The sequence below is a fragment of the Acipenser ruthenus genome, chromosome 19 (assembly GCF_902713425.1).
Source record: "Acipenser ruthenus chromosome 19, fAciRut3.2 maternal haplotype, whole genome shotgun sequence".
NCBI lineage: Eukaryota > Metazoa > Chordata > Actinopteri > Acipenseriformes > Acipenseridae > Acipenser > Acipenser ruthenus.
In genome coordinates, this window is record NC_081207.1 from 32,427,068 (window position 1) to 32,444,014 (window position 16,947).

General features: G+C 42.9%; 1 protein-coding gene across 1 annotated transcript; it reads right to left on the minus strand.

The window, feature by feature from the left end:
- Positions 1 to 1,241: 1,241 nt before the first annotated feature.
- Positions 1,242 to 16,128, minus strand: LOC117424085 (terminal nucleotidyltransferase 4B). The gene is made up of 12 exons (XM_034040139.3): positions 15,294 to 16,128; positions 9,245 to 9,368; positions 8,329 to 8,375; positions 7,881 to 8,001; positions 7,004 to 7,111; positions 5,572 to 5,700; positions 4,759 to 4,972; positions 4,474 to 4,600; positions 3,883 to 3,986; positions 3,253 to 3,407; positions 2,005 to 2,535; positions 1,242 to 1,745 (listed from the first exon to the last, which is right to left on the minus strand). The coding sequence occupies exons 1-12, from the start codon at positions 15,788 to 15,790 to the stop codon at positions 1,584 to 1,586; spliced, it is 2,319 nt and encodes a 772-aa protein (XP_033896030.3). The 5' UTR covers positions 15,791 to 16,128; the 3' UTR covers positions 1,242 to 1,583.
- Between the last annotated feature and the right edge of the window lie 819 nt (positions 16,129 to 16,947).

Consider the following 16,947-nt stretch of genomic DNA (forward strand, 5'->3'; position numbering starts at 1 on the left):
AGCGTGTGCCATTGGTACCCATGAGACTGATGAGCAAATAGGAGACGTATGAAACACAGGGCAGTTTGCAGAGTCTGCTGGAGCTGCCCCGTCTGATCGTATGAAACACAGGGCAGTTTGCAGAGTCTGCTGGAGCTGCCCCCTGTCTGATCGTATGAAACACAGGGCAGTTTGCAGAGTCTGCTGGAGCTGCCCCCTGTCTGATCGTATGAAACACAGGGCAGTTTGCAGAGTCTACTGGAGCTGCCCCCTGTCTGATCGTATGAAACACAGGGCAGTTTGCAGAGTCTGCTGGAGCTGCCCCCTGTCTGATCGTATGAAACACAGGGCAGTTTGCAGAGTCTGCTGGAGCTGCCCCCTGTCTGATCGTATGAAACACAGGGCAGTTTGCAGAGTCTGCTGGAGCTGCCCCGTCTGATCGTATGAAACACAGGGCAGTTTGCAGAGTCTGCTGGAGCTGCCCCGTCTGATCGTATGAAACACAGGGCAGTTTGCAGAGTCTGCTGGAGCTGCCCCCTGTCTGATCGTATGAAACACAGGGCAGTTTGCAGAGTCTGCTGGAGCTGCCCCGTCTGATCGTATGAAACACAGGGCAGTTTGCAGAGTCTGCTGGAGCTGCCCCGTCTGATCGTATGAAACACAGGGCAGTTTGCAGAGTCTGCTGGAGCTGCCCCCTGTCTGATCGTATGAAACACAGGGCAGTTTGCAGAGTCTGCTGGAGCTGCCCCGTCTGATCGTATGAAACACAGGGCAGTTTGCAGAGTCTGCTGGAGCTGCCCCGTCTGATCGTATGAAACACAGGGCAGTTTGCAGAGTCTGCTGGAGCTGCCCCCTGTCTGATCGTATGAAACACAGGGCAGTTTGCAGAGTCTGCTGGAGCTGCCCCGTCTGATCGTATGAAACACAGGGCAGTTTGCAGAGTCTGCTGGAGCTGCCCCCTGTCTGATCGTATGAAACACAGGGCAGTTTGCAGAGTCTGCTGGAGCTGCCCTGTCCGATGCTGATGATGTGCACAACTGGATAGTTGCAGAAAACAAAGTAATAGTGAATTACAGCTTTAAAAAAAAAAAAAAAATGAATCAGTGTCATTTAAAAAAGTATTACTAAACTTTTTTTTTTTTTTTTTTTACAAATGCAATTCTTTTTTTTATTTTTTTTTTTAAATACAATCTGTATATACATAACAGTAATTATAACCAAACAAAAATATTAAAATCTTTCATGCTCAAATTATATTCCCATTCTTAAAAGGACTACATTTCTTTTTTTGTATTACTTTTTTTAAAGTTTTTTTTTTTTTTGTTTACATTTTCTATTGTCAAGTCTTTTTTTCTTCGTTTTTCTCTTTAATAGGCTCTAGGGCATCAATCGACGATCACGGTTTCCATTCAATCTGCAGCTTCAACAGTGGCTCCACTTCAGTTTGCGAATGTGTCATCAAACAAGCAGTGGCAGCAAAGATCCTTCATTCTTTCTGTGCAAAGCTGGTTTCTTTTGAGCTATAAAAAAAAAGTCTTAGTGCTCAATGCCGTGCCACAGAGAGGGGGCAGTTTGACAGAGTCTCATGAGGCACAGCTCCTTCCCTATCTGCAGAGCTCCTCCGGCACGGCGTCCTTCCGGAGTTTCCTCTTCTTGCCGTGGCTGTTCGGTGGGTGTGGTTTGCTGCTGAGCGGTGCGGGGGAGTGGCTGGGGTGCTGTTGATCTGTACAGCCTTTACGAGAAGAGCGAAACTGTCTCCTTTCATGCTAAAGAAAAAAAGAAATCAAAAACATTATTGTTGGTTTTCCCTATCCTGTCCTCATCAATTCATTCCTTCACTTTCTACAAAACGCTACATCTATGTTCTGTGTGACCCTGACCCTTGGACTACCTTACCAAAAGATAACATTAGGTAGTCCAAGATTAGTGCTAATTTGTATCTGTGAAACCAGTCGTAAACCTCAGTCTCAAACAGTTGCCATTTATTCTAGTAGTTTTAACCCTGTGTTCGCTGAAGGGACAGACCTGTGCCTGGTTGCTGGAGGAATGGCTCTGTGCCTGGTTGCTGGAGGAATGGCTCTGTGCCTGGCTGCTGGAGGAATGGCTCTGTGCCTGGCTGCTGGAGGAATGGCTCTGTGCCTGGCTGCTGGAGGAATGGCTCTGTGCCTGGTTGCTGGAGGAATGGCTCTGTGCCTGGTTGCTGGAGGAATGGCTCTGTGCCTGGCTGCTGGAGGAATGGCTCTGTGCCTGGTTGCTGGAGGAATGGCTCTGTGCCTGGCTGCTGGAGGAATGGCTCTGTGCCTGGTTGCTGGAGGAACGGCTCTGTGCCTGGCTGCTGGAGGAATGGCTCTGTGCCTGGCTGCTGGAGGAATGGCTCTGTGCCTGGTTGCTGGAGGAATGGCTCTGTGCCTGGTTGCTGGAGGAATGGCTCTGTGCCTGGTTGCTGGAGGAACGGCTCTGTGTTTTCCCGCGGAGCTGTGTGGACCCCGTTGCTGTTTCTTGGTTGGGGTCGGCTTGCCGGTGCTTCAGGGTTTTACACGGAGTCCCGTCTGAGTCCTGCAAAGTTACAGATATCAGAGATTCAGGGCTCCACACTGTATTTGCACAGAAAACAACAACAACAACTACTAACAGCTCAGACAATGACCACCGCAGTTACGGTTCACATGCCCCCCCCCCCCCCCCGTATTGGCTGGTTCAGAAAACAATACAAGAAATAAATACAATTAAATAAAATTAAAGTAAAATAAAACACAACATTGTCCCAGCATTTTCTTCTGCGTGCTCTGGAGGTGTATGAAAGGAAGCCAGGTGTTTGCAAGCGGTTCTGCATGCTCCAGAGGTGTATGAAAGGAAGCCAGGTGTTTGAAAGCGGTTCTGTGTGCTCTGGAGGTGTATGAAAGGAAGCCAGGTGTTTAAAAGCGGTTCTGCGTGCTCTGGAGGTGTATGAAAGGAAGCCAGGTGTTTGAAAGTGGTTCTGCATGCTCTCGAGGTGTATGAAAGGAAGCCAGGTGTTTGAAAGCGGTTCTGTGTGCTCTGGAGGTGTATGAAAGGAAGCCAGGTGTTTGAAAGCGGTTCTGCATGCTCTCGAGGTGTATGAAAGGAAGCCAGGTGTTTGAAAGCGGTTCTGTGTGCTCTGGAGGTGTATGAAAGGAAGCCAGGTGTTTGAAAGCGGTTCTGCATGCTCTGGAGGTGTATGAAAGGAAGCCAGGTGTTTGAAAGCGGTTCTGCATGCTCTGGAGGTGTATGAAAGGAAGCCGGTGCAGCACTCACTGCATCACTGGAGCTGGATATCGAGGAGGAGGAGGAGGAGGAGGAGGAGGAGTGTTCACTCCGCGGCTGCCCCAGGATCACAGCCTTTTCTTCACAGACATTGTTGTTGCATTTGTCCAGCTGCTGTGGCTCTACTAACAACGTCACATCATTGCCTGAAACAAAGAGGGGAAGATGAAGGATTTAAAGAAAGGCACATACACGACAAGACCTCCCTTTCACACACAGTACATTCCAGTAGCTTTTAAGAATAAGTGACTAACCCTCCCTTGAGAGTACTGTTAGGAATGCTCATGCATACAAAGGTGTTGTTCTTGGTCTCAACATGGTCATTTAGACGAGTTTCACTGAACTGCGAAGTTACCCTGACTTGGCATGCAGGGACACTTTCACCGCAGAACCACAGTGATGTCATTTCAGACTGACTTAAAGTCTTGCACGCAAAACTCAAACCTCTGACATGTACGTGAATATAAAATGAATATACATATAAAATGTTTGTTTAAGAGAAATACAAAAATAAACTTTTGTAAATGCTTCAAGTCACTGTTGACGACACTGAACAGAGTTGAATTGGAATCTCTTGGTACAGTATTTCTAAATGTTTTATTGTTTCAGAGGCTGTGTTACCACTGATTGGAGACTCTCTTCTGCTCTGCGATCCCCACTTCTTTGAAATCCAGTCTCTGTATTCAGACACTTCTTGGGTCACTCGCAGGATGCGCCCCAGAATGCTGTCAACGTGGAAAGTTTAACAGTTAATCTGTATACTACCTGAGCACCACCAGAGAGCTGGAATAATACATGCCAGAACACACACAGCTGGATGCTAAAGGAGAAGGAACAAGGACAAGTAAAGACAGAGTCCCAGCAGGTGTTACTTTGGAGTCAGGTAACCCCTTCCCCACACCCCTGCAAGATTGAATGTTAAGCTGCTCCTGCAACACAGCAGTGAACTGTAGGTCTGACGAATCCCACGGCACAATAATACCTGGAATGGAAACAGTGAGAGCAGTCCTCATACCTGGCCCCATTCCTTCCTAGCTATGTTTGAAAGCTACACCACTCTGGAGAGGTGCCTCTCTGGGACGTGTTTCATGACAGTGGTCAAAGAATCGCAAGTCGAAATAATAGATCCAGTAAAAGAGCAAATCTCAACTGGATTGAGACCAAAAAGCAAGGAGGAGGCTGAAGGAAGACGGTGGTTTGTAAGGCTCTCACCTTTCCGACTCATTGTTGGGATAGTACTTGGCGATTGGGGAAACAGCGTGGCTCAGTACAATGTAGGCATAATCAAAGGCTTGCTTCACTTGCATGGCTCCGTAGGAGCTCCTTCCAACATCATTTGCTTTAAAAGAAAAGGAAAAATGCATTTAAGAAAACTACAATAAATAAATAAATAAACACACACACACACATTGCTGCAACCTACATTGTAAATCTACCATTTCCTGGGGATGATGGAGCATTTTATTTTACAAGGAGCCGAGCTGGCCCGTGCTGTACCTGGCTGCAGGGGGTCCTCGATGTAGAGCATCGACGGTCTGTACCCGTCCACCATGCTCTTCTGCACTTCCTCTTTAGCCACGTACGAGCCGCCGTCCTTGATCCGGATGCCAGTCTTCAGGTAGTTGAAATGACGTCCGTAGAGTTCGAAGAATTCTATCAAGAGAACTCCAATGTTGGCATTGGGGCTGCTGGCGTCTTCCCTGTAATGCAACTGGAACAGCAAGGGATCGGTTTCATTAACAAAAAAAAAAAAAAAAAAATACAATTAGAATAACAACTGCCATCACCAGCAAGAAACAGCAGTGCAAAACCCAGTAAACCTAAACTGAATGAAGAGACTTAAAACAGGCTGGCTCTTTAATAAAAACAGTATTTGTAACAAAGACAAACCAACTCTCACAGACAACAATATCTGAGTCCTAAGACTGAGGGTAAACAAACAGTTTAAGGACTAATCCTGTTTGTTTGTTTTTTCCGCTTTTCCTTTTAAAATGTACTTTCATTCGGTAACCTCGTACTGAAATCTATTTTTGCCCTTATTCCCTTGACCTATTTGTCAACAATGCATGTTGTCAGGTAAGAAATCTTGTTGCTTTACTTATTGGAACATTACATTGATGCACAAATAGATTCCGAAATATATACGGTAAAAAAGAGGTCTCCCACTGTCACCTGGTTACATTTCAATGTATTCTTCAACTTAAAAAGCTGACTTGCTTCCATGTGCCCTGCAGTGCGGTGCAAACCGCTGCTCTGGTGCAGCCTGGAGGGTGCAAAGCTTGAACATGCAGCAGACTTGTGATCACTTACCTGAAGGAAGCTGACAACCATTAAGAAGAGGCTGTAGGAGCCGATCCCCCCTGTGAATACTTCATTCAGATCTCTCTGCAGCAGGAACTGTTTCAACACGAGCACCAGGTATGGAAGTACAGGGTATTTCTAGGAAAAGGGAAAGCAAGCAACTCAATGAGTATGCATGCATGTATATGTATGTATGTATGGATGGATGCATATTGAGTGTTGGTAGATAAACTTAGCCCAGGTGTCAGTCTGGGAGTTAAATGGCATGTGTCCTACATTCTTCATTGATCACCTGTTTTTATCTATTACTTTTAATCTTTTTTACAGCACATCCCTATTTCCAACTTAAATAACCATACATCTCAGTCCAGTTCAGATTTAAAAAGATATGCAGCCCTGCTTTGCAAAAATGTAATCTGCTGTATTAAAGCAATTCAATTTCCTGTGCAGAAGTAACAATCGTATTGGTGCTTGCCATATTTGCCAGAGTGCATCCAGCGGGGAGATCATTTCTTAGATACAAACCTGGGGCCACGCAACAGAAACATCCTAACTGCCAATCTTATCTTAGAAGATAGGACGTCCTTTTCCTAACATTTAGGGCAAGGCAGCACTTGTCCTATCTTAGATTTGATAAAGAAAATCGTAGCTTGTAATGGTAACTCTTTGTTTATTTTGGAGTAAAATGAGACAATGAATACATGTAACAAGTATATATCTGTTAATTACAGATCTAAGCGGTGTAATTACTGGACATATTTATTTTTACATATAAGGTAGCCTAATTAAAAAATATTGCCTGCTGCCAAAACACATGATCAGACACTTTGAAATACAACGTGGGTTTACAAACGCATGTTAACTAGCTTTAGTAAGCAATATCTGGTTAAAATGTATTTGTGTGTGGCTATGTATTTATTTACCTATTTTTATTACACACTGTAAGCCTACCTTCGTTAAATGGGACAGATGTATCCAGTATCCTTTCTTATTTCTAAGCCCTTCAGAAATGTTAGCCTAAGTAGCTACCATAAGACTGTGTTTATGCCCCAGCAGCCTGTATGATAGAATTAGTTTATAACTCTATATTATTTTGGTAATGTTGCGATTCAAGCTTCATCCAGATTGCTCTCAGTACACACACATTCTCATCAGGGAATGCACAGCTAAAACAACGTAATGAGAAACCCCCTGGAAATGTACTTTGTGCATTACTCTGTAATATGCCCCCAGGTTCACGCAGAGCATGCCCGTATTGAAAACACAAATGAAAAGTTCTGGAGAGAATAAAAATTTCGCAAACCAAATCTTGTGTTTGTGTGCATCATATCGTTTGTATTTAGATGCAGAAAGCCGTGTTATTCAGGAATTGGAGAAGTGGAGAGGCAAGTACATTGGAGAGGTAAAGAATCAGCTGGTAGCAACAATGACATGCTCTGACCTCTTTAAACTCTTTGATGAGCTGAGCTGCTTTCACTCCGTTCTGCACGTTGAAGCTGATGTCAACCTTCACCTCAGTGTATGAATCGGTCAGTTTAATGATGGGTACCTAATGCAAGACAAAAATATATACATACATATTAAAAAAATACTCTGTTTCATTACAAAGTGCAAATACATACATGAACTGTCTTAAAATACTTTTACAAACATTTAATACCAATATAAAATGACTTTACTCTGCTATGAAGTCATGCAAGCCATTTCTCTCTCTATGAAACTACTGTTTGCTTCGCACATTTTTTCATAAAGTGCTGACAAATTTCAAATTATATTTCATATCAAATTAAGAGCAAAATAAATACTAGAAAAAGGCAGCTTTTGAAAAATGTTGTCCTGTTTCAACATGCAGTAAGTAATGGTTTTACAATAACCCTACAACACCTGCTCAAACACACAATGGCATGACTTCCTTTTACATTAGGGAGTAATGGGTCTCCTCCTAGCCACTGACAAGTGAATAAGACCGACGTCAGCGTAAGACACATCCAGCCCTTGCCTTTCCATTCAGCTCAATGGGCTGGGATGCCACGCCATTACACATGCATCACCTAATAAAAGAACACTAAGCTCAAGTGTTAGTAATTTCTACTTTCAGGAATCCTGGGGCCGGTTTCACAAAGCACTGTCAGCACTTAGCAGGCTGTGAGCCAGCAAGCAATCGTACTTTTAAGATAGAAAGCTAAAGTTTAGTAGAAATTCACTCAGCAAGTCTATACGATGAAAGGATAGATTCTTTATTTATTTTTATGGAAGTGAATTTCATTTAGCAGACTGCTATCTAGACCCCGCGCACACTTTGGTGGTGACGAGCGTACCGTAGCTTTGTCCAGCACTTTGACCGAGTTCTCATCGGCGATGTTGTGCTTCCGGAGAGCTTGCTCCAGGGTCCACAGGGGAAGGCTGTCCCATTTCCCAAACACGACGAGATCAATATCACTGAGGAGAGGAATAAACAAGCGGGTCTTTAATACAAGACTCTGAGCAGCAGCACCGCGGGATGGGTTTTCCTTTTAACATGAGGATTAGGTGCCAGCACTGTGCCACAACATTCTGTGGGTTTCACTTTCTCCTTAAGAGCACCCAGTTTTAACTGGAGCTCACTGAAAGCGCAATCAAATGGTTTAGTTAACTTACAGTGTACACACATTCAATTCAGTTGGATATTTACTGAACTACATACATGTTAAACCTAAATATAAAGTGCTACATGCATCTGATCATAATGCATGTAATTAAAATGAAAGAAAACAGAAAGAAACTCACCTTGTGGGTAAATAAAGTCCAGTGCTAAAGCTTCCAAATATATGAACCTGAAATATAAAAGAAGCATATATTTTTTAAAATATATTCATTTACTAACTTACACCGTATACGAATAGATTGGAATTCAATCAAGGAGAGACGGGTATGGACAATGCCCCATAGTGGTCATTATTATTAAACTTGACTAATTAAGCCACTAAAATAAATAACCAAGAGCTCAGTTGAAATGAACACCAGCAGACCCTGCAGCTCTCCAGGACCAGGGCAGGAGAACCCTGATTTAGATAATGAAGTGCTCTATTGAGCCTGACTCTCAAGTTGCACATGGTGTGCTGTACCCTGGATAATGAAGTGCTCTATTGAGCCTGACTCTCAAGCTGCACATGGTGTGCTGTACCCTGGATAATTAAGTGCTCTATTGAGCCTGACTCTCAAGCTGCACATGGTGTGCTGTACCCTGGATAATGAAGTGCTCTATTGTGCTGTACCCTGTGCATCCTTATTTTATGTCATTATCCAAAACATATTGCATTGTTTCTGAAATGGTGCAATAACAGGTACAGAGACAAACAAAATAAAACAACAAACCAGCTGCTTTATCTCCTGCAGTAATCACCGTGGACACTGTTTGTTCCTCTCGCAGTGGAACGATTACTGTACATTAATGTCAGTTTTCTAAGACACACGTTCTGCTGACCATCAACCCCACCCAAATGTTTTTGTGTGAAAGATAATCTTATGCTGGGGCACGAAGTGGGATTAAAAGTGCAGATACTGTAGCATACATAACCAGAATCCAACATCACAGATATAACAATGAAACAGAGTGCCTGGTTTCCTGGGACACTCTGCAGTAAGTCGTGTCCCGTACCTGCTAATCCTGGTTAAACACAGAGAAACAAACGCCTTCACTTACATCTGCGTTAGGCCACAGTTCTCTGATGACGTCTTTTATCCTCTGCACCACCTCCTTGCGCATCCTCTCTTCCTCGGGCCGGGGAGACATGTACTCGTAGAAGTCAAATATCTCTTCGTGTAACCTGAGAGAGAGAGAGAGAGAGAGAGAACCCCTCTGTAAGGAAACTACACAAGTGCATCTCGGCTACACTAAGCTATTTACTGCAGGAAGTGTGGTCCAGTGGTTAAATACAGGGCTTGTAACCAGAAGATCCCCGGTTCAAATCCCACCTCTGCCACTGGCTGACTCACTGTGTGACCCTGAGCAAGTCACTTAACCTTCTTGTGCTCCATCCTGCGGATTATTATTATCATCTTCTACCATGTCCTCAAACAGTTCACTGTTAGAATGATTGAACCCGGAAAGAAACCGAGACTGAATACCCCTGAAACACAAACACTTATTTTAGTGGCACTTTGCAGTTCCTGGTTTAAATATTAATGTAATCTGTGTACTGTAGAAATGCAATTAATGCTCAAAACAGGAGGGCCATTCCACAGCAGCTATAAGCAACACCTGTCTAATGATGTACTGATGATACCATTTTAAAAGCTAGTAAGGTGAGTAAGTGGATTACACTTTCTATAATAACTGACAGCATACAGTAGCACACTGTAGTAGACTGATGTGGATAAATTAATGCCTGAACACGACCCAGCTACAATGTAAGAGGTGTGTGTGTGTGGGAGAGACAGAGAGAAGGAACAAAGCTGATCTTTGCTAAAACAGAAAAACCCTCTGGGGGAAATAAGAGAAGATTATTCATTTAAAATCCATGCTGAAGACAGGGCCACACCCAGGCTTCTTGACAGTGGGTGTGTACGCAGTAAACATGTCTCACAATGCTCTTCTCAGTGTCAGGATTAATGCATTGCACAGACTCCATATTTAACGCTATTAGTCCTGGTTATCTAACAAATCCACCAGCATTCGCTGTTTCAGCTTCGGCACAGACTGCCAGTTCTGATTACCAATGTACTTTTAATGCAAGCTTTTATTCCTGCACCAATATCTCTGCACGGATGTTATCTCTTTTGAAAACGTTTGTTTTCTTTTAAAGATTGTGTGTCATAGAGTGTGGAAACCCCCATAATAACCTGTTCTGAATTGACTGTGAACCGTCACTGGAACTTTGAATACTGTGAACATTCCACTGGAACTCTGAAGACTGTGTACCGTACAGTATCAAAAACACATGCAACCATGTCCACTGTAACACTGAAGGCTTGAAAGGTGAATTAAGATATGCAAATGCAGAGAGGAATGCTTCCTGGTAATGCACGGTGCAAGTCTGCAGCACTCACAACGTTCTGCAGCTTGCACCTTTTTTTTCACATACAATGTACAGGAGTAAAATAGAAACCTGACAAAGCTCTTTAAAGCGGTGGCAGCAGCAGCAGCAATCAGGGAAGAGGAATCCTGTGGCAATCACTGCCCTGGCTCCAGCCACCTGCTCACTACAGCAAGCGCAGCAGCAGTGCATGCTGCTCAGAACACCACTGCAACAGGAGCCTCCCACTAGAATGAACCCTAGAAAGGTCAGGTCAGTTACTCCAAAGGACATCCGAAGTCCTTCGAGAGGAAGTCTTAGCACATTGTACTTAGTCAAGAATGATTTGCTTCAACCCCCTTAAGACATAAAAGTACAGTACAGCTCCACTAAACCCTGCACAGAGCACTCACACAGCTCCACTGAGCCTGCACCAGCATGCACAGTGACTCACATCCCCATTATTCTTACAGAATGAAGTCAATGTATGTGGAATGCAGTTGAGTCATGTGTACAGTATGTAGTGTAGCATGCTAATTTGCACAGCACTGTGTACGACCTTTTAGGGGTCTTGCCAATTCCTAAACACTTCCTGACTTGTAAGGAACAAGCATCAACAATGACCTATATACAAATTCTACTGCACAGTTCAAAGTGCCGCATCTGTTTAGTAGCTGCCACTACTGTAAAGTTAACAATTCCTTAACTTCTTCCGGTCTCCAATAACTATCTCGTTCTCGATCAGCCATTGTATTTGAATAAAATGAAAGCGTGTAACACTGACGGCAAAAATACCAAACATGTGGTACACAGGCACGTGGGATGTTGACCTTCAATCCATGCCCACTATAGCGCTTCAGTGCTGACATAGCTTTCGCACAGGAGTTGAGAAGCTTCAGAGGTGGTTCAGTGGAAGTTTGCCTGTGTGATTACTTAAGCTATTAATGTATTAATCGCCATGAGCTTCTGAACGGAAATGTCCTCACATTAAGCTACATTTCATTACAAATACCGGTATGTGTTTAGAGACTAAAATTAAAAGGTAGACTCAACGCCATCATTACAGGCGAACTCAAACGGGTGATCTGGTAACATTAACTGTAAACAAGGCAACAATTTCAAACAGAATATGTTTACTGTAGAATTTTGCTGTTACAAGCATGGCATGATTAACTAGGGTCCTTATGTTTAATATGCCAATCTTATTCACATGAACGCGCAGGGTTTAACAGTGATTCTGAACACCTGTCACGCTTCAGCATTTAAAAAACAAAAAGACACACGTTTGCTTCTACTAGTAGCTAATGTAAGTCTTGTGTGTACTAGTAATGTAAGTCTTGTGTGTAACATGCAATATACTATTCAAATAGTTTTTTTTTTTTAGTTTTCATGTAATCGACTACACTGACCAATCCCTAATCCCAATGTACTGTAACACATTACTAAGCAAATCTACCCAAGGTCCACAAGTACAAAATAACATTTAACATCATGATCACACATTTAGCAAACACTGTGCATTGCTGACCACCTGCTGTATGCAAGCTGCAGTGAGACCCACAAGCAAGTTTAATTTAAAATGAAAACAGGATTCCACAATTTCACCTTCAGCGTGTACTCTACTTCATTAGAACAGGCAGTGTTGGCTTTCCAGGTTGTTTATATTCTCTACAGGTAGCATTACCTTGGTCAGACTGTCACCAGCCATGCTGCTGTATATAAAACAAAGGTTCTGTGTCTTTGTTTGAGATTACATACATATATACATATATATACATATACATATACATATATATATATATATATATATATATATATATATATATATATATATATAAGCAATTACTTTTAGAAATAGGGGCTTTTCACTAAATTAGTGAGATAACCCTATCTTGCTCAAAACAGGAAGCGCGCGCATTGAAAACAGCCATTACAGTGCGACAGTGTTACCAGAACCAGGCTGAACGACAAAACCAAAGAAGAAATGAAAGGTTCTGTCAGAAAGCAACAACATTCTACTACTGACAGCGCTGAAACAAAGGGGGAGAATTCAATCAAGGTTGTTCTTATTTAGCATGCTAGTCAAGTGTTTTGTTACAATACAATTTGTACCAAGCACTGTCACAGATCTATTTCCGTGAATTAGTATTCTGCATTTTTTCATAACACTAGCTACTGCATTTTGTAAAATCTGCAACACAAACTATTTTTTTTTTCTTAGTTTTCGCTCATGAATTTTTATCCAAGGCTAAGAACATCCACAGCGAAGCACTGCATTGTGGGATGCTATAAATATTGCAGAAGAATCAGGGATGAGAATAACTGGGTTTCCAGAACTCAAGACAGTGCCAGCAGTGACCCAGCAGCAGACCAGCCGACAGTATAAGGCACAGCCGTAGCTTCAGCACAGCGCTTGTCAGCAGGGTTTTCCTGATCTACATGTTTCCACACTCCAGTCCTCGGGGGAAGCACCAACTGTCCAGGACTGCATTTCAAATCTTTACACAGCTTTCCAGGGCACACTAAACAGCCCCTGTGGTAACAATCTGCCACAGTGCATGAAATAGACAAAAACCTGGCTGTTCAGGTGGATTCTGGGGACCAAAAGCTAGCAGTGTAACCTAGGTCTAAATTCAGCAACACAGCTTATCAAAGCCCACAGATGACATATTAATACAGCCTCACTGCCTTGCAAATATGGGACTTGCGAGTCATGACAGTGAATAGCAGGAGCATGCAGCTCCGACAGATCCAGTCCGGGTCTTACTTCCAACCCTATATTTAACTGAACCAATTAAACCCTGAACAGGTCCTATAGCACTTCAAATAGAGCCGTTATAAAACCTGGACTGGAACTAACCCCAATATACATACTGCATGCATTGAGATTAACCACCCTGATATACAGTCTTTTAAAAGAGGCCCTTTTTAAACTCTGAATGGCAATTTAAGCAAGGAGCCGTCAGATGCATCGGATTGAAATCATTAACCTGTGATTAGCTGTTTGCATGAACATGAAGGGGTTTTGGCGACACCTCTAAAAGGATATAGTCAAATATATATGTACAGCTTGTAGTGCCCCCTCTCCCCCAAGTGAATTTAAATTAATTATATAAAAGAAAATTAAAAATCTGTGAAAGGGGTGGTATGCAGTAATATCAAGTCTCATGCACTAGAAACGAGTCACACATTTTTGGTACATTTGTTTGCCATCAATTTTAGCAGGCTCACTCCTAAAAGAAAGCAGGGATGAAACTAAAGGAGGCTGTGCGGTCCAGTGGTTAAAGAAAAGGGCTTGTAACCAGGAGGTCCCCGGTTCAAATCCCACCTCAGCCACTGACTCACTGTGTGACCCTGAGCAAGTCACTTAACCTCCTTGTGCTCCGTCTTTCGGGTGGGACGTATTTGTAAGTGACTCTGCAGATGATGCATAGTTCACACACCCTAGTCTCTAAGTCGCCTTGGATAAAGACGTCCGCTAAATAAACAAATAATAATAATACGACTCCCATTGCATAGCAGGCTGATCCATTGCTGGTTTACTATGAGTCTAACAGGACACATCTGAGCTTACAGTACCTACACTGTAAAAACACCTGAAATGGGTGAAACTGCTATGCAATAGGAGTCTCATTTCCATCCCTGATAAAGAAATGACAAACCATTTTATTTGAATTCTCTAAACTAATGTTCCAGTCTCTGCATGCATGCATACATGTCGTTTTTTGATCTAGCAGTACGTACCTACTTAAGAGCAAAATACTACGAACCTGTTTGATCAGCACACTCTAATGTAATGCATGTGCACTTTAATTGTTTCGCCTGGGGTGTCCTTGTAAACCAGTCGTCTCTCCACGTGTCAAGATGCGCTGAAGATGCTAAACATAACGTGGACTGTCAAATTAAATGAAGCCTGACGATGCCACGGTTAGCCGCTAGAGGGCAACTTTAAAACTACAGAAAGAAGTTTAAAACTTGCCAATACAGTACGATTTAAAGTCGCATTCCTTTTAGTGGAAACAGAGCTGTGTGTGTCGCCGAGGTATAAAAAACGGGATGAAGGAGGTCGTGTTCTTAATAAAACACGAAATAAACAGTGTTAAATGTCTCCTCTAAAAAACTACCCCACCCCCTTGGCAAGACATACAACGTTGTAAAATGGGGTTAGCGCTTTCAAACCTGAACCTAGCATTAATATACTCACTCGGGCACACAGGCACGTCTCCTCCAGTCCCTGAAAACTGAGCTAACTAAGGGTGAACCATATTTATTGCGATGCCCTTTGAGATCAAGGCTGTGAGAGGCAGACAGGCCAGCAAACAGCTAACATTTGAACCAAGCCCTTTACAATCATACCAGTGCCATGTCACTGTCACCCCCTCCCCCTTTCAATCGCATCTACCTACACTTGAGGAAAAACACCCCCTTCATATTTCTGTGTGTGTTACCGAGTATCGTGTCCCATTGCAACCTGACCTGACCTTATCTGTTACCGTCAGACATAACCTTGTGCACACACTTTCTTTTAATATATATTTTTTTAAAAATCCTTGCATTTCGGCAGTAATGTTTAGTGCCCTACCCACTCCTGCATTACACAAAAAAACCTCACAAAATCCAGTGTTATATGACATGTGATTATTTTTAAGGACGGAGGCCCCGTTCGCTCCCTTCTCCCTCATCCCCGAAAGGACAGTTGAGTAACTGCCCCCCCGTCTCCCATGTGGGGGTACGTACCCGAGCACCCCTTCCGAATAGTTCCTCGTTTTCCACAGGGTCCCGGAATAGCCCCCGCCACCCCCATCCGTGCCGGGCCCGCGGTGCAAGAGCCTGGTGTTGAACCCGAACGTGCTCGCCTTGTTGTCCCTTTTCCTCATGTTTCGGTGGCTCCACGCACCGCCGCCGCCCCTGTCTGCCGGGTGGTTGTTTTGGTTGTTATTGGTCTCCAAGGGTAAAAAGTCCCCCTGCACCCCGAATTCCCCGCCGGCCCTCAAGCTCGACATGCCCTCGGTAGCGCTGGTGCTGGTTGTACTGATACCGCTGGAGCTGGCTGTTGCCGAGGTACCTGCACTGCTGGTCTTGGTGTTGTTCGCGTTGGTACCGCTCCTACTCGCAGTGTAGTTGTTGTCAAAGTACAGATTCCTTAGCCCTTGAGTAGTTTCCCAAATTTGCATCCACAGGATATTGGCAGGTCCGAGCTGTTCCGGCTGAAACCAGGCGATTCTCGGATCCATCAAACGGCAATCTGCCTCCAGCAGGCTCTTCTCGGTCGGGTTGGATCACAGTGAAGCACAGCAGTATATGTGTGTGTGTATATAAATATATATAAATATATAAAATGTATATGCAAAATAAACAATAAGAAACAAAGGAAAACTTGAAGCGGCTGCCAAAGTTATCTCTCGCTGTTTGGGAACCCAAAATGAAGACGAAGAAAAAGCAAACCAGCGTCCGCTGGCTGTCTGTCGCTCTCACTCTGTCTCGCTAGATCCCAGAAAGCAATGGCGGAACTCGCCACCATTCTGCGCAGACGCACAAAGTGAAAGGCGTGGTGGCGAAAGTTTTGCTGTTACGCAACAATCAGAGAAGTTTTTGTCTTGTTACATAATAATCGGTGGTCAATTAATGATAGTGTATAATGGTTATGAGGTGTGTAGATACAGTGGTGCACATTTAATCGTTGTGTGTGTGTGTGTGTGTATGTATGTATATGTATGTATGTATATATTTACACAGCTAAAAGAAGGCTTTTGTCTGAAACACAAAATATGTTTTAATCATTAAACCCTTATGTGTACTTGTATTGGATAGCCCAGCTTCCTTGTAGCTCTGTTTAGGTTTCACTTTCATGTTCTTTCTAAAGCAACGCCCTTTACTGTTTAGCTAATGGGTGTGACTCAAAAAACAAAACAACAATGAAATAACACACTGTTAAATCATTTAAACTTTCTGTGTACAACCAAAAACACGGAATGTGTACATTCCTCCTGTCATTCCTCATATATATACAGTATATATATATATATATATATATATATATATATATATATATATACACACACACACTGTAAAGCCATAAATATTTGGCGAATCACACCCGTAAAACCTATTTTGCTCAAGAAATGGCGCCCTGTTGCGCTATTCAAAGTATGTATTGTTAGTGGAATTATATATTCGTGCCAAAAATGTTTGCTTTTTTTTTCAAGTGAAAAACACATAACAAAAGGCTCGCAAATATTTATGGCTTTACAGTATATCAGAGAAGGCAAGGGAGGCAGTGCCTCCTCCTCAAAAAAAAAAAAAAATATATATATATATATATATATATATATAGTTGTGTAGCATTAATTAGAATATACTAATGTTCAATAAAACAAAAACAAAAATACTG

Excerpts from the sequence above, each read along its gene's own strand:
- LOC117424085 (XM_034040139.3), bottom strand. The coding sequence starts at position 15,790 with ATGGATCCGAGAATCGCCTGGTTTCAGCCGGAACAGCTCGGACCTGCC. Across the intron at positions 7,112-7,880 it reads AAGTGCTGGACAAAGCTACG|GTACCCATCATTAAACTGAC; the intron begins GTACGCTCGTCA and ends GTCTTGCATTAG. Across the intron at positions 5,701-7,003 it reads TCATCAAAGAGTTTAAAGAG|AAATACCCTGTACTTCCATA; the intron begins GTCAGAGCATGT and ends CCCTTTTCCTAG.